Source organism: Pararge aegeria, chromosome 27 (assembly GCF_905163445.1).
Source record: "Pararge aegeria chromosome 27, ilParAegt1.1, whole genome shotgun sequence".
NCBI classification, from domain to species: Eukaryota; Metazoa; Arthropoda; class Insecta; order Lepidoptera; family Nymphalidae; genus Pararge; species Pararge aegeria.
In genome coordinates, this window is record NC_053206.1 from 4,293,382 (window position 1) to 4,317,826 (window position 24,445).

Genomic DNA, 24,445 nt, shown 5'->3' on the forward strand with positions numbered 1-24,445 from the left:
CAATGCGCCAATCGGCCGTCGAATATCAGTCGTTTTACAGTGTCGTCCGGTTCGGTCACCAGGCCCAAAGAAGTCTCCGCTCTAATTTAGCAACCGATTGACTTGATATTTGGCATAGAGTTAGTTAGACGGAGTGTAACATAGGCTGTTTTTGTCCTGGAAAAAGAAGTTCAAAATGGTGGTTCACACGAACATTCATATTTTTGACGACCTTATTATAGTTACAGTTCAATATCAACCGTTCGACAGTCTCGTCCGGTTCGGTCAGCAGATCCCACAAAGTCCGGTATTTTCGTATTTTGACACCAAATATCGTTTTTCAAAACACAACATTTATTTCAAATAACCTTTATATACAATTGAAACGTCAAATCTGTACGTTTGTAGTGACTCAATCACCAGTTCGGAAGGCAGATTCCACAGATAACAACATCCTAACAAAGCAACTACTCATTCGCCGTAACACTTGGATCCAGTAAATTCAAAATTAAAAATTTCTTTATTCATGTAGGCCTATCACAGGCACTTATAAAGCGTTCATACATATTTGTTTACATAATTGTAACGGGAAGTAGTAAAATAAAACGCGTAGATTCAATCTTTTATATCCTTTATTACCCTATTAATAACAAGATCAGCTTCGTTCAGTTCACAGTTCTTTATCAGTCGTTCAACGGTCTCGTCCGGTTCGGTCACCAGTTCAACAGAAGGCTTCACCGGAACTTTATGGACTCTACGCTTGTGTGTGTACAAAGCGCCGCTCTGCCTAAAGGTGTCTCCACACACGTCGCACTTCAACGGACGTTCGCCAGTGTGAACTGACTCGTGCTCCCGTAGTTCTTTCTTTGACTGAAATTAAAAAATCAACATAAAAAAAAAGAGGTTATAATATGTATTTAATTTTGCCCAAACTTTGTATAGATATGATGTGTGTGGTTGGAGATAGAGGACAGAACTCCTCAGCGGACAGCAGCAAACCCCTCATTTAAGGCTCAGCGCAGCTCAAATTTTTTTAGAACTAAAACTAAATTGAATGCCACATCAAAAAACAAAATCAAACGCAGACGAAGTCGCGGGCAACAGCTAGTAAAAAATAAGGTAATGCAATATTTAAGTTTATGAAATTTAAAAAACTTGCCATATAGTGTACCTACATTCTACTAGTAAAGTTTTGATACCCATATATCGACAACATTGTGAAAAAACAAGTCATTCGCCATTTTGTATTGGTGGCCATCTTGGATTGGAAATGTATCATAGTGTATAGTATTCCACTAGTCGAGCCTTCTAATTTGATAAGCGTTCGTTCGAGTTGTGAAACAACACGTAATCGGCTATCAGCTGCCATCTTGGATTTCATCAGACATACTCTAACACTCCCGAAAAAATCGAAATCCAAATCATACGTTCGGGAAACACGATGCCATACGCAGGCATATTCACACGCACACACAAACACACATATTAGCACGCACGCACGTACATTATGTTCGTTTTTAATATAGTTAACAGTACAAACTCTTACCGAGAAGGCCTTTCCGCACGTATCGCAAAGTTTGTTCTTTGGATATTTGTACCCGCCGTGGAATAGCTTCATGTGGCGTGCGACGCATTGCGGACTCGCTAGGGCCTGAAAATATAACAATCCCTGAAAATATACCTATATACGAGGGCAGTGGCGTGCACTTCATACATGCACAAAAGCACTGCCTACCCTAAAGTGTGGCGTGCGACGCATTGCGGTCTCTCTAGGCCCTGAAAATATACCTATATACGAGGGCAGTGGCGTGCACTTCATACATGCACAAAAGCATTGCCTACCCTAAAGTGTGGCGTGCGACGCATTGCGGACTCTCTAGGCCCTGAAAATATACCTATATACGAGGGCAGTGGCGTGCACTTCATACATGCACAAAAGCACTGCCTACCCTAAAGTGTGGCGTGCGACGCATTGCGGTCTCTCTAGGCCCTGAAAATATACCTATATACGAGGGCAGTGGCGTGCACTTCATACATGCACAAAAGCATTGCCTACCCTAAAGTGTGGCGTGCGACGCATTGCGGACTCTCTAGGCCCTGAAAATATACCTATATACGAGGGCAGTGGCGTGCACTTCATACATGCACAAAAGCATTGCCTACCCTAAAGTGTGGCGTGCGACGCATTGCGGACTCTCTAGGCCCTGAATATATACCTATATACGAGGGCAGTGGCGTGCACTTCATACATGTACAAAAGCACTGCCTACCCTAAAGTGTGGCGTGCGACGCATTGCGGTCTCTCTAGGCCCTGAAAATATACCTATATACGAGGGCAGTGGCGTGCACTTCATACATGCACAAAAGCATTGCCTACCCTAAAGTGTGGCGTGCGACGCATTGCGGACTCTCTAGGCCCTGAATATATACCTATATACGAGGGCAGTGGCGTGCACTTCATACATGTACAAAAGCACTGCCTACCCTAAAGTGTGGCGTGCGACGCATTGCGGTCTCTCTAGGCCCTGAAAATATACCTATATACGAGGGCAGTGGCGTGCACTTCATACATGCACAAAAGCATTGCCTACCCTAAAGTGTGGCGTGCGACGCATTGCGGACTCTCTAGGCCCTGAAAATATACCTATATACGAGGGCAGTGGCGTGCACTTCATACATGCACAAAAGCACTGCCTACCCTAAAATTTATATACAACTGTAGGGGAGGATTATTGCCGTTTATGCAATTTTCCCGCTGTATGCATACCCTGGTGAGAAACCCAGTGCACGTCACAGTCCGTGGGCAATGTGTAAGATTTCTACTTCAAGCATCACCAGTTTTTGACAACCTCCCAGAAACCGATTAGGGATATGACTACCACACTCCCTAACAGGTTAGCCCGATACCATTTTAGACTGCATCAACACTTATACGTGCACATCCCTGAAAATATACCTATATCAGGCAGTGGCGTGCACTTCATACATGCACAAAAGCACTGCCCTAAAATGCGGTGTTAACACCAGCTGAGATTGCAGTCAAGGAATAACAAAAAAAAGTAAATTTTTCTTACTTTTCTTATAAAGTAAACAATATTTCTGTAACTTTTTAATGTAAATTTTATTTCCAGTGAGTAGGATCTCGACTAACTTTCCGGGGCAGAGTTCGAATCCCAACACGCTTTTCTAACTTTTCTAAGCTATGTGCGTTTTAAGTAATTAAAATATCACCTTCTTCAACGGCGAAGGAAAACATCTTCAGGAAACCTTCATGCCTGAGTTCTCTAGAATGTTCTTAAAGGTGTGTGGACTGTGGAGTCCACCAATCCGCACTGGGCCAGCGTGGTGGTCCACACAGCCCCCCCCCTAGTTGTGGGCCGGCAATGGGTTGATATGATGATGATGACAAAGTCAAAGTCAAAGTCAAAAATATCTTTATTCAAGTAGGCCCATAGGTGGCACTTTTGATGCGTACATCACATGAGAAGTACACGGTAGTGAGATGATGGCGATAAATAAATTCGTCAACTTAAAAGTAAAGCTACGAGGGTTCCAAACGCGTCCTGGTCTAAGAAGAAAACCACAACAAACTTAGCCGGGTGTTTTTTTTTGTTATCACCATCTCACATTGTCATTTAAAATTATTAGAAGAGCAACCCGGTTAGAGCAATAATTCTCACCCAAGCTTTTTTAACGATTACGTAGTCCCTCATACTATAATAGGACTTTTCTATAAACTTACGTATTGTAAAAGTCTCACCTTATCGCACTCAGTGCATTTGTGTTGCGTCTTGCCCATGTGAACGTAGTTGACGTGGTCGCGCAACGCCGCGGGATTCCTATAACTCTTGTCGCACATAGAGCACTTGTATCGGTAGCTGAAAACGTAAAAAGATACACACCATTTTAATTTGCATGTGATTTTGAAGCTAAATTACTCTCCGACGTTTCTTCTAACTCTATGACGAATTTTAAGTGTATAGGTTGTTTGGATGGTTAGGTTAGGTTGGTTGGACCTCCGGGAGGTACCTGGAGGGCCTGAGTAGTAGAGACCCCTGGGGACGCCCTTTTCGCATTGCAAAAAATATGTATGCTGCCTGGCGCAGTGGGCAGCGACCCTGCTTACTGAGTCCAAGGCCGTGGGTTCGATTCCCACAACTGGAAAATGTTTCTGCGATGAACATGAATGTTTTTCAGTGTCTGGGTGTTTATATGTATATTATAAGTATTTATTTATATTATTCATAAATAATATATATATATTCATCAGTTATCTAATAGTACCCATAACACAAGCTACGCTTACTTTGAGACTAGATGGCGGTGTGTGTATTGTCGTAGTATATTTATTTATTTATTTATTTATTATTATTTATTAATAAGCTCCGTAACCAGGGGCCTCCGGCAACCCCTCCAGCCGGGGTGATCGCGGCGTGTCGTCGAGGGACTCTTCCCGGACTCCCAAGGACACGTCCCCCTCAACGATGTCCTCCCCGGAGCCTGAGGCCAAAAGGGGATCCACCCCACTGGTCGATAGCGGTTCTGTCCCGCTGGAGACGAGATGGACGTATTCTTGGCCGCCTCCGGTCTAAGAAGACGGTACCTGGACCAGACGGCATCCCGGGTCCGGAATTGCGTTCCTTCGGCGAGCGCGCCGGTGCGTCAAAGTTGCATGCGACCGCGATCCTTTGACGCCACAACTTGGGCTCCGCTGGGTTTTAGTGGGTATTCTGGCTGATGTTTTACCAGCCAGTGATTCCCACATACCCTGCTGGAGGCTGCACAGTTCTGACCGCACCGACTCCATCAGGGATGCATTTCTAACTAACAAACTAACTAAAATAACTAATGGGTCTTTTTGTATACCATTATAATTGTACTTGTTTCTTTGTGCCCAATAAAGTATTCTATTCTAAGTATTCTATTTCCATGCGATAAAAAAAAAAGGTTAGGTGGTTATGTGGGTGTGAAGTCCACCAATCCGCACTGGGTCAATGTGGTGGACTAAGGCTTCACATTGTGAGAGGAGAACTGGAGTGCGCCGGTAGTGAGTTGATACGATGATGATGATGAAAAAAAAGATTCATTTATACTCACACTGCTGCTCGCACGGCGTGCCTCTTCGTATATCTCATGTGACAGTTGTACAGCATAAGTGTCGGAAACGATTTGTGACACGTCTCGCACTCGTACTTTTTCCTGTCGAAAAAAGCACACCATTATTGTAGGAATTGATTAATAGCTATTTATGCAACTGTTACGCAACAACCCAACGAGCACCCTATGAAATTATCAGGGTCGAATCATAAAAAATCATTAACGCTACCTGGTATGTACATCTTCGAATCGGTATGCTTCGTAAAGAGAAAAGAAGCGATTTTTCGAGATTTCTGGAAATGTTGCATAAATAGCAAAAATTATAATGAATAAATAAATTTACTAAGACAATACACACATCGCCATCTAGTGCCAAAGTAAGCGTAGCTTGTGTTAGGGGTACTAAGATGACTGATGAATATTTTTAAGAATAATATACATAAACACTCATAATATGCATATAAACACCCAGGCACTGAAAAATATTCATGTAACATTTTCCAGTTGTGGGAATCGAACCCACGGCCTTGGACTCGGAATGTCATCTTTTGTTTTCAAACATGCTTGGAGCAATACTTTTACAACATTTTGCGAGACAAATAGAAATTTCTGTACTGCCAAATATATGCGAGTAGCGGCCGGCAAAATTTGTATGAAAATCCACAACACAGTGGTTTAGTGGTTAACTATTACATAGTTAACTAATATTTGTCGAGTAGTTTAAATAATTAAATAGTTCAAACAAACTAAAAAAACACGCTTGGTATAAAAAACTAAACTAATTTCTTTCTTTTAGTTTATTCATAATAGCGATATTTGTAGTTTTTCTTGATCTATTATTTTTATTAGAGCAAAATTAATCGGTAACCCATCCACCATTAAAGAGATAAAATATTTTTTTTTTTATTCAGTGTGCCCGTCTCTCGAAATGCAAGTTCTAATTATTATTTAAAACAGGCCATTATAAAGTAACAGCTAACGCCCTCTACCAACTAGTAGCTTAATGTTTTCTGTGGAATTTGTTAGGTACGCGAACGCCATAGGTTTTTTACATTTGGGTCTAGATGGCGCTGTAGTAATTAGTAAAAAATCTTATTTTTTTATAGTGAAAATTTGAATAATCTTTTGAGATTAGTGTATTGTCATCGGTCCTCGATATGTCTACAAAGTTTGAAAGAAATCAGCCGTTTAAAGTGGGTCAAAATCGCGCCCAAAGAAGTCGGTTACTAACAAACATACAAGTGAAGCTAATATAAAGCGTGTAAATAGAACGATCTTTTCCTCTGAAGCATTGCAACCAATGAGGTAACTTACACGTAGATAAAACGTCTATATAAATACATTTTTGTACATTTTAGTTAAACACTTCAAAAATATACAACGTGTAACAGAATTACGAAATAATATTGAGGAACGCATAAGTATATTTCATAAGGAATATAACCCTGTGAAAATCTAATACTAAATACTGAATCCAAAGAAGCATTTTAATTTTTTCCATACAAACGAATTCAGAACAATCTAAGTGTTTACTTGTGACAACCCTATTGAAGATAAAAGACCGACACGTGCGTAACGTGACGGGAGTCGCTTGATTTTACTTTTGCATGTGATGTTAGGGCTGTATCCGATTTCTTTCAGTAAAAACTTTGGCAACGGTTTACTCAAAAACGATTAGCATAAAGTCTAATGATCTAAACGTTTAACGTAAAACGAGGAAAATGGGAAAGTTTGTGAGCTAGCAACATTCCACGTATGTGAAGGGACGTACTCGGGGCGTCTTCTTTGTTTTGAACATTGTGTTTAAATAATGCAAGAATGGCTGAATGGGGAATCTGCATTTTCTTAATTCTGTGACTATGAAAACATATGCTATGTTTATTTTAATGTACCTCTATAGCCTCTGAAGTATTATATCGGTCTTTATTTATACGTTTGTATACTTCCGGACATAATAGGGCAGTTTTTCAAAATTAGTCATCTTGCCCCTTTCTTTATTTAAAAAGCTAAAATACTCACTCTGTGTCCGGTGCGAGATGGGCCTTTGCCTCGGTCATGTGTTTCCGGTACGAATTTTTGTTGGCAAACTTCTTCTCGCACGGGACGCACTCGTACGTGCCCCTGTCTTTGCTCGCGTGCCTGAGCGCGTGGTCTTGGACCAGGTCGCAGCGCACCATCGCGTCGCACACCGCACACTTCTCGCGGGGTAGAGTTTTTGCGATGTGTACACTGCAACAAATGGGGACATGTGACTGACAGCACAGAATTAAGAAAATACAGAATCCGTGTACACGACTGATATTGAAGCATGAAAAACTTCAATATTAGTCGTGTATTTTACCTCTAATGTGCTAAACTCATCGGTGGCCTAGCCAATAAAAAAAGCTTTAGAGTTTGGAGCATCGGCGCAAGGTTGCCTGCCTTTCGGTATTCTAGAACATATATTTCGGAGAGGGTGCTCAATAGCTGTTTGATCTACTCCCCCCCCCCCCTCCCCACCTTTTTACCATCGAACCGTGAGGCACTGTAAGGATCTGCATCCCTACGTGGTTGATACACCACGGACGTTCGTTTGTGATTCGCTCCGCAAAGATCTGGAATGCCCTTCCAGTACCTACAATATGAGTACCTACAAATTAAGAGTGAATAGGCATCTTCTAGGCAAGCGCTCTCCACCTTAGGCTGCATCATCACTGGCCATCAGGTGAGATTGCATTCAAGGTCTTGTCTATACACAAAAAAAAACGTTTACCGTAAAATGAGGAAAGTGGGAAAACCCCTAATCGGTTTCTACGCGACATCGCACCGGAGCACTAAATTGCTTAGCCGCACGTCTTTGTCGGTAGGGTGGTAACTAGCCACGGCCTAAGCCTCCCACCAGACCAGACCAGAGAAAATTCAGTAATTATAAATTACCAAACCGCCCCCTGACGGGAATCGAACCCGGGATCTCGTACTTAAATTCACAGCACTCACCGTTGCGCCAGGGAAGTGGCAAAAAAAAAATCTATTATTACTATTGAAAATAACCCCATTACCTCAAGCGGGAATTGAACCCGGACCCTCAACAAGACTATTACGCCAGCTCCCCAATCTGCATTCGATATATATAATAATAATAATTTATTTATTTCATACTAGCGCACCCAGCCCGCTTCGCCGGGCTGGATTTTGCTTTATTTTATTTAAACAATAAACTTAAATCATTAAATTTTTAATTTAAGTCTCATAATATATTAAATCATTCTCTTCTATTCTCTTCTCGAGCGGTTGAAGATCATTATCTACACCCATGTACACCCAACAATAGAATATCATCATAGTAAATAAAAGCTGTATTTGACAGTTTGACAGTTCAAAAATAGGAGTGCTCAAATCGTCACCAAACTTTACAGGATTACTCGCAAGGTCAATCCGGAGATTCCCTGAAAGTTTCATTGAAATCGGTCCAGCCGAGCTTATACGGAACATACCCACACACTTTCTCTTTTATATATATAGAGATAGATATAAAAATGTATACAGCAGGAATCTCCTAATGGACACAGTGATACTCTATTGATTTGTGCACAAAGGTGTACTTAAACACTCGCACTAAGGTAACTTGTGTTACGAGTGTCGCCACCTTCCTTCGGACCCATTACAACAACGTGAAATTAGGCAAATACAATCATCGCAATACATCCCTACTTTAATATTATAAATGTCAATGTAAGTTTGTTTGTTACGCTTTCACGCAAAAACTACTCAACCGATCCTCATGAAACTTTGTACACATATTCTTGGAAGTGTAAGAAGTAATATAGGATACTTTTTATTCCGACATTAAGCTGGATTCCTCTGGGAGAGGGGATGGAAGTGTTTGACGATTTAACACCATAGCTCCGACAAATTATAACCGATTTAATTAATTATTTTTCTACTATAGAGGTTATAATATGTGTTTAATTTTGCCCAAACTTTGTGTCGATCTGATGAATGTGGTTGGAGATAGAGGACAGAACTCCTCAGCGGACAGCGGCATTCTCATTCAAAGCTTAGCGATAATGAATACTTTAAATTTTTTTTAGAACTATAACTAAATTTAATGCCACATCTAAAACAAAATCAAACGCAGACGAAGTCGCGGGCAACAGGTAGTAAAAGATAAAAAACAAATATATATATTAAATTAATTACAATGATTTGATTGTTTTTTTTTATTACATTGTGTGTGTGTGTGTGAGTGCGTTTGAAAAGTGCGTAACATATTAATTAATAAAATATGCGACCAGCCTGTGAATGGGTGCCCTTATACTGACCGTTCGTGCCTCAGAAATGACTTCTTTATGTGGAACTTCTTCCCGCAAGTCGAGCACTGGTATCCCTCCTTGTGATGTTTCATGACGTGTTCATACCGCCTGGTGTAAGTACTGTGAACAAACGGACATCGTAACACCTGTAGCACTCCATACAAATAAATAGAAAAAAAAAATTACCGTAAAAATTCAAAATACATTTATTTCAAGGAGGCCTAATAAAAGCACTTTTGAAACGTCAAGTCTGTCTGTTTGTAGTGACTCCACCACCGGTTCGGAACGCAGATACTACCGAGAAGAAGCCGGCAAGAAACTCGCAGTTGCTCTTTTCCAAAATCAACAATTAACATTTTAATATTAATTTTTAACATTACAACAATAAAGCAAACGCAATGTTGACCCGCGATAGCACTAGATGGCGTTAGTGGTACTTAAGTGAACTGTAAATCGCGCTAAAGAGATTTTTTCCCAGTTGTATAAGAGGGCGCCACGGCCAATCACGTCGAACCAAACATAGGTCCGGGCCCTCGCAGCACGGATAGCATGGGCAGGAGACACTTATCTTCCCGGGGAAAGGATAAAAAGCTAACTTCTCCCAACCAACAGCTTCATCAACTCCCAGATCACTGACGCACAAGTAGGGCATTGTACATAAAAAAATCGATTTTTAATTAATCGGACATTCTACATACCGAGAAAAATCAATTTATAAATAATCGATTTTGTTACATTACTCGTTTTGAACAACATAAATAGTAAGTTCTTATATAATCGACACAAATTAAAGTTTTAAAAACAATCAAATGCTAAAAAGTTGAAATTAAAATCTTTTTCACATAAATCAACACAATTAAATTATTCTAATAAATAAAAGTAAATTAAATTATTCAAAAACTATTGGATAGAAGCAGGCGTTACTTTGCGGAAATCCATGATATATTATCAAAATTAAGCTTAATTTGCTATACTCCGCGAAAAGCAGGAGAATCTGTGTGGTGTAATTTATAATTTCTTCAATCCTTATACCCCACACCAAACAGATCTTCGGCAATATACCCTCTACGCACGTTTCGCTCCGAAACCGGAGCATCATCAGGAGATGTTGACTTTACAATGAATAATTGTTAAACAATTATTCATTGTAAAGTTCTCACACTCACACAGATTCTCACACAGATTCTCCTGCTTTTCGCGGAGTATAGCAAATTAAGCTTAATTTTGATAATATTCAAAAACTAAAAATCCGTAGGCAACGAGTTCAGAAATAACAGCTCGTTTGAAAAATGAAGTTTCACCAACATTTGGTTGGCATATCAACCAAATGTTGGTGCAGTTCGTTGACTCGATCTACGGTTTGATCAAACTGAACTGTTTGAAAAGCACAGAAGGAATGCCATCATAGATGCATAGATGGCGTTAATGTAATATTATGGAGGGTATTGATTATGGAGGGTAGAGGTGAGGAGAGTCATCTTATATGGGAGAAAAGTTGAAAAAGTGTCCAGTTGTATGCGCTAAATAACAGTTCAAAAATCCTCCACAATGGCGCTGGTGGATGCACAGGGTATGGTATGAATGTAGCAATCGTAGATGAATTGAAGTATGCCGAGTTAAAAAAATTAATGTCATTATCGACTAAAGTAGTTAATTATTGAGAATTTCAACAACTTACGTTGTACAAAATATTGTGGTAAATATAACCAACCTTACTTCCTTGTTTATTTTTCAAGCCTACTCTAACGATATTTGGTTTGGCGCTTCTTTTAAGAGTTACCTTGATGCAAATGTGGCGCCATCCTAATTTAATACATTTTGACGACACTTTTTCATATACACAGATGATCCTCCTTACCTCTACCCTCCATAGTATTGATTGTCAGTTCGCGTTCTGGGTTCTGGGTTTTGGGCCACAAAAAGCAAACTTAATGTTGGGGGGTTAAATATGAAAAATCCGTAATAATTGATTGAATGATTATAAAAAAAACAATTATTCATAAAAGTAAAATCACGTATTAAAATCGATTTTTAATCTATTATTTCCATAATCGATTATTTTTTCACATCCCTACGCACAAGTGGAAATAACATCCAAATAATATATGTGTAACATTAAACGGGGGTGAACTTCTCATATTCCTTGCTCCAGTGCTATAGCAAGTGGACATGTTAATTATATCCGTCATGCCTGTTCTAGCCCTGCAGTGCCAGCACGGTGAAGAGACAAAAATTATATCACCCGATTATATCACCTGAAAAGGGATAAAGTTACGAAGATAAGGTGATAAAGCTGTGGGAGAAGATACATTTTTATACTATCACCAGGGAGATAATTCTCTCCTGCCTAGCTAGCCGTGCAGGTGGCAAGTGTACAGCCGAAAATCAAAAAATCTAATATTGTTTACGCCTAGCGGATCTTCCCTACAGTACTTTAGTAAACGCTTTCCTCTCGGAGACATTACGACAATACACACATCGCCATCTAGCCCTAAAGTAAGCGTAACTTGTGTTATGTGCACAAAGATGACTGATTTATTTATTTATTCATAAGACACACCAGCAACTAATTGTAACTACATTCATTAAAAAAAATATATATATATGTTAGAATTACCAATTCTGTCCAGTGCCATTACAATAATCAATTATAAAGTCAAAAGTCAAAGTCAAAGTCAAAAATATATTTATTCCAGTAGGCCCATAGGTGGCACTTTTGATGCGTACATAAGAATAACACGGTAAGATGATGGCGATAACCACATTCGTAAACTTAAAACTAAAGCTACGAGGGTACCAAACGCGTCCTGGTCTAAAAAGAAGCCCACAACAAACTTAGCCGGGTGTTTTTTTTTTTTTGTTATCACCATCTCACAATGTGATTTGAAATTATTAGTAGAAAATAGGTATAGGTGTATACAGCATTATCGTTGCTATCTCCGGTGACAATTTAAAAAGAAAAAAATGGAAAACTTAAATAAGTATTTAACTGACTGATGAATATTAAACGCATTCTAATCGGTTTCTACGCGAGATCGCACTGGAACGTCTTTGTGGTTAAGATGGTACCTAGACACGGCCGAATTCTCCCACCGGGCAAACTTACACTTTATACTCACGCGAAAATCTGGCCACACTCTGTGCATGGATAGGTTGGCTCTGCTTTCTGTCTGCTTTGGACTTTTCGCGGACATCTTGGTTTCGGGGCAGCTGGTGATTTTGTGACCTGAATAATAATTTAATAGATCTGTAAAACCTATATAAATTCGTCGATCGCCTGGCTGTTGCAGAAGCTATTTATTAAACAGACTCTATCTGTCCATCTTTTATTACTATAAAGAAAAAAAAAACTAAATGATATTAAAATAACTTTAATGTATTCATAAAAATCATAGTTTTTATTTATTTTATCGTATCTGGTTTTTTCAATTTTTAAAACAAACTTTACACTAAAAATTATTGAAAAGATGTTACCATTATAATACAAGTTTAAGAAAAAAAATTAGTGGACACGATTATTAACTTTACACGATTCAGTAAAATATTTGTAGCGCGAGACGCTCCGAGATTACAATAAGAACCGAGTCTTTGAAGTAGCCGACGCTTGCTTTTCTGCATGCGTTGGTTGCCGCTTTCAAAGCGCCATTTTTTTGGCAAGTAACTTAAGTTAGTTTACATAAACTAAAATGTTATTTTACCTTAAATAAAAAATTGGATAAAATCTATCCGTCCTTTTTACTCTCAGGCAAAAAGAGACAATGCACCGATAGCGTCTGTCTTTTTTTACAGATATATATCATATTCGTAAAAACTCACCTGTTTGGTTACTTTATTATTTTCCTCTAATTGTTTGACTCTTTTTAAATTATTTTTAGTAGCTTTTGCTGAAGTTTTCCGTTTAGCTGTCACATTAACGTTTCTCTTTAACATCCTTCTCCTAGGTATGCATTCTGTTGTCTCATCTTTCGCGATCGCTACTGTGTAACAACCATTTTCTCCGCCATCTTTGATCTTGAATTCTTGTTTCATGTCGTTTTCATTATTTTTGCTTTCCTCTTTGATAATATTTTCATTCTCTGCACAGGGTAAGTCTGAAAACGCATCGCCTTCGGTTTTCACATCTACTTCAGGTATTTCATCGTTTTTCATATCATCTTCATCGTCGCTTTCTTTGTTAACTTCATTATAAACTAATTCCTTATCTAATGATCTCTTATAGTTGTACGACAGTTTTGATAAGCATTCCTTATTTGAGTCTATCTGTAAAAAAATAGCTATTTATGCAAGTGTTACGTAATCTATTTCAATTTTAGTAGCAGTAGAACTTTTTGTGACAGAGCTCGCCCGGAAAAGTATAACCGCCAAGTAGCCTCGCTGTGTTTCTGTATGAAAGGCTTGGTTGCCGGTGCAAGAGGCTTAAAACCTACGTCTCAGGTTGATGGGCACAGGACAACAAGTTGCTGCGAATTGTAACTCTGTTTATAGGAAGAAGAAAAAAACAATGCGTAAGTTAATTCTTTCAACTGAGCCGTCACTTTTATACGAGTCTTGCCGCGTATCTAAATATAACAGCGAGTGCTAAAATGATTAATTGCGTTGTTTATAGAGCAGCCTATGTGTTAATCCAGCGTAAATTCTATCTGGCCACGTCGCCGCGTTCGGTTTTGTGTCTATGAAGAACATCCTATGGTTTAGTTAAGAATCATAAAAAAATATTAATCATCAGTACATGTGTTTTGTTAATTGCTTAATCATTATCATTGTCATTCCAATTTTATTGTTATCATTGCACCTCTCATCTCGCGGTCGGGAGCATGTTCGGGCCACTGCGTGTACCGAACACTGCGCCGTCAGCAGTTTACGCAATCGTCGAGCCGCGTGGCCATAACTATGACAGTGCACTTCGGGCTTCCACTCGACGCGTACTCATTAACAATATCATTATATATTTTTATTTTATTTTTATTTTTTCTTTAATTGGAAAACCAACAGTTGTAGATACTAACTAGTTCACAGATTGATTGACTTAAAACTAATAACAGGTTTCCACAGATAAGTCTTATATAAACAAGGGTACCTGATAGAACCCAGCAAAAACGCAGCAAACTAAAACAAAGTGTTAAGTTTACCTAGCATGCAACAGTTTATCTACTAAGTTGCGACGTACACTATTCATATTACCATAAAATAAGTCAATTTCGGGGTCATTGTAAACAGAATTAAGAAGGCGAGAGACACGGATTATAAAGTAATTAAATCTATTCTTAGTTTTAGTTAAGGGTACGTGCAGAATCTTTTTATGCCTAGGTAATCGCGAGGGTACGAATAAATCTAACTTAGTAAGTAATTCCGGACTATCTATTGACCCTCTAATAATGTTAAGTAAGAGACAAACGTCGGCAATGTTTCTACGTGTATGAAGGGGTACAAGGTGTAAATCCGAACATGATATTTCGTAGGAAGTTTTAGGAAGGTGAAATTTGTGCTTAAGGAATCTAATAAATTTCTTTTGAATACTTTCTAATTTATTGATATAAATGTGATACGCAGGATTCCATATTTGGCAAGCATACTCTAGTTGACTACGGACCAGTGAACAGTAGAGGATTTTGATGGTTTTCATTTTTTTGAATGGTTTACTAACACGTATAATGAAACCTAAAGCTTTAAATGCTTTGGTCATTATTATATAATTTACATATCATTACCAATTATTATCATAGGAAATACAGTCCACTTATCAATCTCTAGCATGATTATTTATCATCGATCCACAAAGTGGACTACACCCCACACCATTCCAAATTTCAGTCAAATTGGTTTAGTAGTTTTTGCGTGCAAGAGTAACAAACATAAATCCATCCATCCTTACAAACTTCCGCATTTATAATATTAGTAAGTAGGATTGGTAAAAGAAAGAGCGTCGTCTAGTGACAACGCCGTTTCCCAGTATTTGAAATAGAATACGCTATTTACAACAACGTTTCAAAGTATTTTAACTAGATGACGCTGTTGAAAACACAGTGTCCTAGTACTTTGTCTGAATGACGCTGTTGACAACACTGTTTCCTAGTACTTAAACTGGAATACGCTATTTACAAAACGGTTTCCAAGTATTCTAACTAGATGGCGCTATTTACAACACTGTTTCCCAGTATTTTAACTAAATGACGCTGTTGCCAACACTGTCTACTAGTACTTTACCTAGATGGCGCTATTTACAACCATGTTTCTCTGTATTTTAACTAGATGGCGCTTCTTTGATTAAGCACAAATCGCAGTTAACTTAAAGTTACCGTTACGCAGGTAGAAAATCTCACAATAGTCAATAGGCACCCCGATGATGAACTCACATCGTGTGTGTCGTCGAGTATATCCACCAGCTGCGTCTGCGCAACCAACACCTGTTGGCGGAAGCTGTACAGCCGCCTGAGCAAAGCGCCGCACTCCCAGCAAATGTACTGGTGCGTTGACTCCTTGTTAAACATCGCCTGTAATTAGTTTTATGTTAATTTATAAGTGCCATCTATTTGAATTAAGAAATATTTGATATTGACTTTGACATTGCTCTGAGAGTTTGTTAAGCTGTGGGAGAAGATAACACCACTACACAGTAAGGAAAATAAAGGACGGATAGAGAGAAACACAAAAACTGGAGTAGAATAAAAAGGCGGCCTTATCGCTTAAAAGCGATCTCTGCCAGGCAACCTTAGGATTAGGACAACAAGAGCGAGAACAAATAGGTGGTGTAAAATTATTATAAACCTACATTCGAATAACTATATACGAATACATAAACAAAATATACACAAATAAAAATATATATATATATTCAGTTATTTATTCAATTACAAGTCCATTACAATGACATATAAATTACATAATTATTATATATATAAAAGCGCAGAAGGGCCTTCTTTTAAACTCATTACTGAACTCATTGTAAATTAACAACTCTTCTTTTAAAATAACAACACAAGTCAGTACAAGCACAAAATTATTATATTCCTCTAGTATGTGTTATATCACAGTAATAATTATTCTATATTACTAATTATCAGTATTTCAATAAAGACTATCATAAAGTAATTTGTTTAAGTTAACAAACAGCGATTCGTCGCAAAACGGCGCGCCGGTTCTTCCCGCCTCTCGAGAAAACCAAGATGGCGATCCTTTTCCCCGCTACCATAAACGCGACGCTCCGCTAGTGCTTTGACAGGCCGTATTTACTCTAAACTTTGACGCGCCGTCATATACAAAAAAGAATGACAATCTAATATTTTATGTTTACATTTGAAATGGAACCCTGTGAGGGCGCTGTAACCAGGTTCAGACACGAACTCATTCTCATTTAGGAAGTCGTTCATTTTATAATAAGCTTAAAACATAACTTGCTGGAAAGTTATGTTTTAAGGATTTTGTAAATATACTTTCTTTTTCTTTTATATGTTCCGGGATGTTTTTGTAAATTTTTATGTTTGGGCCGGTGCTGTGGCTTTTTAATTTAGATGGCGGATCATTGTTAAAACTCCTGTCAAAATCTGCCCTTCCTTTTCTACGATAGTCTTATCGACAAAGACAAAAAAATAAATGATAAGGATAAACGATTTGTGAGAAACGCTATGGTCTATTTAACATCACTGTAGCACTTTTAGGAATTGATCAACGGGCGGGCAATGTGACGCGTTGGGTCGTTTTTTTCGGCCATATTCCCGTAACAGAAGTTTCCTAGTATCTTATTTTCTTATTTGTGTTTGTAAATATTTTAATTTACTAACCTGGATGAATTTTAATTCATATAATTACTAACATAAGTTGTACGCAGCAAAATCGCAGAGAACTGCTAGTGATAAGTAAAATATTATGAGGTGGGTAAATAACAGATGGGTTTTTGTTTTTTAATCATTCTATTTATTTATGTGTACCTACTTATACATAAATAAATATACTACGACAACACAGACATCGTCTTCTAGCCCCAAAGTAAGCGTAGCTTGTGTTATGGGTACTGAGATAGCTGATGAATATTTTTCATGAATAACATACATAAATACTTATAATATACTAGCTGTTGCCCGCGACTTCGTCTGCGTTTGATTTTTTTTTTAAAGTATTCAGTATCGCTAAGCCTTAAATGAGTATAGTTGTATATACATATAACATGTGACTGTAAATTAATTATAGACAAATAATTTGCAATAAAATAAAATTGTGACTTTACTTAAAGATCTAAGCTATCCTATCTCTTAAGTTGGACCAGACTGCTCACGGTGTGCCAATTTAATTTAAAATCGGTTAAGTAGTTTAGGAGTCCATCGCGGACAAACATCGTGACAGGAGATTTATATATATTAAGATAGATAAACACCCAGACACTGAAAAACATTCATGTTCATCACACAAAACATTTTCCAGTTTTGTTTCACGACGGGACTGCGTAGGTACGAGATGTCAAGGCCAAAAATATTGTCGTGGTATGTACCTGTAGATTAATTATTAATTTAGGGCGTAAGTAAATTTTATAAAGCTTATAATTTCGACTTTAAATTGGGGATTACTGTTAGACGGCCGATTGGCGCATTGGGCCGCGACCCTGCTTTCTGAGTCCTTCTGCTTTTTCTGCTTTCCAAGGCCGTGTGTTCGATTCCCACAACTGGAAAATGTTTGTGAGATGATCATGAATGTTTTTCAGTGTCTGGGTGTATATCTGTATATTATAAGTATTTCTTGAATATAGTTCAACTAATACAAACCACGATAGTATTTTTGGACTTGACATCTCGTACCTACGCAGTCCCGTCGTGACCACGATCCATGCAACATGCAAAAATATTATGGCATGTACCCGTTGAACTATATTTAAGAAATGTTTATTAACCACCAAAATCTTAGTTTAAAATCATTATAAGTATTAATGTATATTATTCAATAAACTACCAATAGTCATCTTGGAGATGTCTCTCAAAAAGTTCAAAGTTTGTATTAAAAGTAAGCTTATAGAAAAGTCCTATTATAGTATAAAGGACTACGTAAACGATAAAAAAGCTTGGGTGTAAATTATTGCTCTAACCAGGTTGCTCTTCTAGTAATTTAAAATGACATTGTGAGATGGTGATAACAAAAAAAAAAAACACCCGGCTATGTTTGTTGTGGGCTTCTTCTTAGACCGGGACGCGTTTGACACCCTCGTAGCTTTAGTTTTAAGTTTACGAATGTGGTTATCGCCATCATCTCACTACCGTGTAATTCTTATGTACGCATCAAAAGTGCCACCTATGGGCCTACTTGAATAATGATATTTTTGACTTTGACTTTGACTTCATAAAATAATTCATCAGTCATCTTAGTACCCATAACACAAGCTACGCTTACTTTTTTGGACTAGATTTTGATGTGAGTATTGTAGTAGAATACTTTTAGTCTTCTATTAGATTTAACTCTATTCCACCTATATAGTTTTATAGCAACATTATCGTAATAACCTAAATCGCAAGACAATAGCCAGTCTCTTGACTGCACATTCATAGATGTAACCAGAAAATATCCTTTATCTACCAAACCAGATTTATGAAAATTTAGTTTATCACTATCAACTTCATTTCTGATCGCATTCAGAATGTGATTGCGTAACCTCTCACGTATAATTGAAGCTAGTTCTTTGGTAACTCTAAGTCCATCTGTACGTTTTATGATCACACCTAGGTTCTTAACTTGCTTATTTGTTACTTTAATTCTTCTTCTTAGTTTCTGTTCATTTGGTTTGGCTTTAAAGTCCAAGCTACAAGCAGGTGGCTGCAGTGGTACTAATTCTTCTCTTATGGGAGATTCTTCTGCATCAAAATTTTGGTTTATCATGCCATCACTAGATTGCAATTCTGTATAATTGTGGTCCTCATTGCTAGATGGTTGTGTTGGGAATTCTTTATCTTTTATGAGACAATAAGTAGATTCTTCTTTATGAAAATCTTGGTTTCTTATGCCCACACTATGAGTAGTTATTGGTATAAGTTTTCCTACATCCACAAATGTTTTTGTACATTCTTCTTCTTCAAAATCTTGGTGTATGATATTTTCATCATTGTCACATTGCCTTGATCCCCCTTTTTTCACAATAATGTAAGTAGATTCTTCTGTGTCAAAATCTTCAGCACTGCTGGACTGTGATTGATTTTCTACTTCCATTATTTTTTTGTGTAAATTTTATTTGTATTTAGTAGTTTATTAAAATAAACTGTTATATTATTTCCTAGTTTTCAAATAAACAACTTGCTTGTATACAGCAAAAGTTTGTTTAGCCTGTCTACCCAAAAGTATTAGCTTTAGATTATCATCTGACGTTGGAGACTGTGCTTAGCATAAGATAGACTCATTGACAACAATTTTATACAGTCAAAGCTCCATATTCACTCATTCAAAGCCCCAACCAGCACTGAAAAGGTGAAATTAAACTTTAAAAAAGCTGAATTAAAACAACTGAGTTTGATTTCTTTATAAAAATGTAATAAAACAGAACTAAGTTTTTTAAAGGGCAAATTAGTTACTAACTTATATTCATTGATAAATTTAACTCTCTGGTTAAAGTGATTGTTCTCTGACAAAAAATGTGATTTAAAAAAAAAATCTCTGTTAAATTGAGTTATATGGAAATGAAGTTATAATGCTAAAACAGTAAATATGTTTTTTAGCAATCGAAAGATTGAAGAAATATACCCAAGATATACTATTTAGGTACCTCATTCAGTAAAAACTGTTAATAAACTAAACTTAACTTTTTTTTTAATATTAAAAGGAAATAAATAATTCCAAGTATTTTAGTTTTCCATTATCATCATCATCACCAGTCAATTAACACCTATTTGGGTATAGGCCTGGAGACAATACTGGGCTTAAGCATAACCTACCATGCTGCTTCAATACGGGTTGATGGTTTATATATCCCATTGATCTGTATGGTATAGAACATTTCCCCCATAAATAAAGAGCTTTGACTGTAGATTATTATATCTAGGCTAAACTAGAGGTGAGTTATATTTGGTGGCTGGCACCAAAGAGAGGTGAAGGAAGGCTGCAAGTATAGCAAACTGGCGAATCGACCTGATGTGACAAGTCAGCTTTGTAACAGTGTTTATTTCTACAAAAATTACCTAATATTTAATTGTCTGTCTGTTTATAGTTAAATGAAAACATATAAAATATGCATATATTATAAATTTTTATACTGCAGAAGTTTGAAAAGCAAGGTTGACTTTTATTATAAATGTTATTGTCCAGTTTTCTGGCTACAGATACTGGAACTGATGATAGAAATGTGGGGTTAATACAAGAAATAGTATAACCTATTTTTTATTGCATCCTAGGGGGAAGGGAGTGTAACTGAAGCTTGAAGATTTTATCTTTTTGAAGTTATGAGTAACTATATACGTAGTTTTATTTTTCTCTTTGTTAAAATTTATTATTTATCATGGGGTTATTACATAATAATTCCAATGCCAACCAAATCCAAGGTGTGTAACATGTGCATTCTCTCAATCCTCTCTTAAGGAGAGTGACAAAAGCTCACCAACAGAAGCTCAAAGTAGGCCAACATGGAATGGAAAGGAGCATGTTGAATATTAAGCCGAAAGACAAGTGGAATCTAAGGAAAATTAGGAAGGCTACAGGAGTAACAGATGTCCCCAGAAAGAGTAAGAGGCTAAAATGGTGTCGGACTGGCCATGTGGTTAGATCCACAAAAGAAAAATGGACAATAGATATTATATCTTGGTACATTAGTGATGGCAAGAGGAAAAACCGATGGACACAAAAAAGGTGGGAAGATGACTTGCCAAAAGGACGGTGCAGCCAGTGACAGAGCACACTGGAGAATTCTAGAGGAGGCCTATGTCCAAGGACAGCCTGACTAAGCATGCTCAAGTTACAAAGTTTTATGATATTTTTCGGAATAAGTATCACATAATTAAATAATCAATTTAGTAACTAGTAGTGTATAAGCAAAAATTTATTTAGTGAGAGAATAAAGGCTATTGGCCATTTTATTTTATTTTATATCAAATAATAAGGATGTTTTGCTTTTAGCACCCATCTGCTTATTTAACAAGTACTTATCTATTTTAAATAGCTAGGTTAAGGTGTAGCCACAAATTTCTTAACTTGTAAGTACACCACTATCGAAATAAGTTTGAGAACCCCTGTAATAGGGGATGACATTTGACATAAATAGTTCTATTATTTTTCTTCTTCTTTTGATTTATGGATTCTTTGAGTTTGCTTTAGGACACAAGTGTGTTCTATGACAACTATTTATGTCAAATTTCATATCCATTCAGCTTTTGACTGAGTAACCAAGCATTATTATTATTAAACTCTTTATTTGTATACCACAACATTAACATATATAAAATATAATAAAAACAGAAACATATCGGAAGAAGTAGTAATACAAATGGCAGCCTTATCCCTTAATAGCGATCTCTGCCGGGCAACCTTTGAATTTGGAAAAAAAAGAAGAGGAGAATAGACTGCTGGTGGTCCAAATATTAAAATACATACATGTGAATAACTACATGCTAATACATAAACTAGTGTACACAAATAGATCAAAAGTAAATAATATAATTAATAAATACACATAAAAATAAACTAATATATATAATAACAACACTTACATATTTAAATACTATAACATACAATAAATGAGTAAGTATATACATGCTATTAATAGTCGTTGACAATATAATGGGCCTTAACTGCTCTTTTAAGCATCTTGTTTTTTTGGCGTTACATTTCTTATAAATTAATAAATTCGTGACAAAGTTGGGAAAATGCTTGTATTTTCAAGTAAATTATTTGAGTACAGCGCCAAAAGCTAAATTCCATGGGCAGTTGTGGTTATTTAACATAAACATACCTGGTAGGCGTCGGAGTCGTTTGAAAGTAAACAAAACAGTTTATTTGCGCCATCATCAATGCAATTCAGCGGCGTTAACCTCCTTTCTATACTTAAACAGGCACAGCAGATGTCTTTCAGCTTCATAACGTAGACTCTATGTTATGATACAATTGAAGAAGCTTAAATAATTTTAAGCATATCATCCATACAACATAAGGGCTAAAAAGCTACCTAACATTAATATAGAAAGGTTATTATCACAAACACTGTAATCACTTCTACGGTGGATGATGTAGGAATAACTGTCCTTTTTAAAAATACTTGTATTGTTTTGATTTACTTTCTCTTCGCTATCGCTGCTACGATAATAACCTCATTATTTGCTCAACTGACATTTGTTTTGACGACTTCCTTAGACCATAGACTAAATATAAATCTTACTGGTCTGTGGTATATATGTTACTTTGTTTAAGCTAAAATGTTATTTTTTTTGGAAGGCCATAAAGGACTTGATTCAATGGCCGTAAAATAAATTTAAAATAAAAATTTAGCCCATTATAAACGACTTGCCGCGTTCAAACGTGCTGCAAATATTTTTCGAGCAAAAGTTTAAAATTTCCGAGCGAAAACTCGATACCGATTTTGATTTTGCACAGTTTCTACCTACTAAAGCAGAGGGCGCCTCTGTTGATGTATAGAACACGCACATCCTCGAGCTATCAAAGTATCAAAACTTTTTACCGTAATATTGTGTGATATTTTCTAACGTTACAAAGTTTCTATATTAATAATATAGTGTAGGTACTTATTGTGTTTGTACCGAATAAGTACCTATGAAATAACTGAGTATAGGCATCAATCAATCGTTTCTAGATCGATCCTTTTGATTGCAATATCCCAGTAAAACATATTTGAAAATTTTATGTATGTTCACAAAAATATATCAAAATTTCACAGAAAATGTGACTGCAATAATTTGAACGTTAGAAGCAGAAATAAACTTGCAGTGCAGTACACTAGACTACACAAAATAAAGGATTACGTAAACTATAAAAAAGCTTGGGTGTGAACAATTGCTCTAAGCAGGTTGCTTCTTAAATATTTTCTAATGACAATGTGAGAGGGTGATAACAAAAAGAACACCCGCCTAAGTTTGTTGTGGGCTTCTTCTTAGACCAGGGTACGTTTGGAACCCTCGTAGCTTTCGAGTAGCAGTCGAGTCCAGTCCAGTCGAGTCGAGTTAAGTTAAGTCAAGTCGAGTCGAGTCCAGTCCAGTCGAATCGAGTTAAGTCAAGTCGAGTCGAGTTAAGTCAAGTCAAGTCGAGTCCCGTCCAGTCAAGTCGAGTCCAGTCCAGTCGAATCGAGTTAGGTCAAGTCAAGTCGATTCGAGTTTAGTCCAGTCGAGTCCAGTCCCTTCCAGTCCAGTCGAGTCGAGTCGAGTCCAGTCCAGTTGAGTCGAGTCGAGTCGAGTCCCGTCCAGTCGAGTCCAGTCCAGGTGAGTTGAGTCAAGTCCCGTCCAGTCCAGTCGAGTCGATTCCAGTCAAGTCCAGTCCAGTCGAATCGAGTCCAGTCCAGTTGAGTAGAGTCGAGTTGAGTCCCGTGACCCGTCCAGTCGAGTCGAGTCCCGCACAGTCCAGTCCAGTCGAGTCCAGTCGAGTCCAGTCACGTCCAGTCCAGTCGAGTCGAGTCGAGGCCAGTCCAGTCCAGTCGAGTTTAGACCAGTCCAGTCGAGTCGAGTTTAGTCCAGTCGAATCGAGTTAAGTCAAGTCGATTCGAGTTTAGTCCAGTCGAGTCCAGTCCAGTCGAGTCCCGTCCAGTCCAGTCGAGTCGAGTCCCGTCCAGTCGAGTCCCGTCCAGTCCAGTCGAGTCGATTCCAGTCAAGTCCAGTCCAGTCGAGTCGAGTCCAGTCCAGTTGAGTCGAGTGGAGTTGAGTCCCGTCCAGTCGAGTCCCGTCCAGTCCAGTCGAGTCGAGTCCCGCACAGTCAAGTCGAGTCGAGTCCCGCACAGTCCAGTCGAGTCAATTCCAGTCAAGTCCAGTCCAGTCGAGTCCAGTTTAGACCAGTCGAGTCGAGTCGAGTCAAGTCCAGTCGAGTCGAGTGTAGTCCAGTCGAGTCGAGTTTAGTTCAGTCCAATCGAGTCGAGTTAAGTCAGGTCAAGTCCAGTCGAGACGAGTGTAGTCCAGTCGAGT

At 37.7% G+C, this 24,445-nt stretch overlaps 1 protein-coding gene across 1 annotated transcript; it reads right to left on the reverse strand.

Moving 5' to 3' along the window:
- Positions 1-593: 593 nt before the first annotated feature.
- On the reverse strand, positions 594-22,622 carry LOC120635804 (zinc finger protein interacting with ribonucleoprotein K-like). Its single transcript, XM_039906965.1, has 10 exons — positions 22,276-22,622; positions 15,722-15,859; positions 13,185-13,628; positions 12,488-12,594; positions 9,378-9,488; positions 7,096-7,305; positions 5,077-5,178; positions 3,740-3,857; positions 1,526-1,630; positions 594-849 (listed from the first exon to the last, which is right to left on the reverse strand). Exons 1-10 carry the CDS (start codon positions 22,399-22,401, stop codon positions 595-597), a joined length of 1,716 nt encoding a protein of 571 aa, XP_039762899.1. The 5' UTR covers positions 22,402-22,622; the 3' UTR covers position 594.
- Between the last annotated feature and the right edge of the window lie 1,823 nt (positions 22,623-24,445).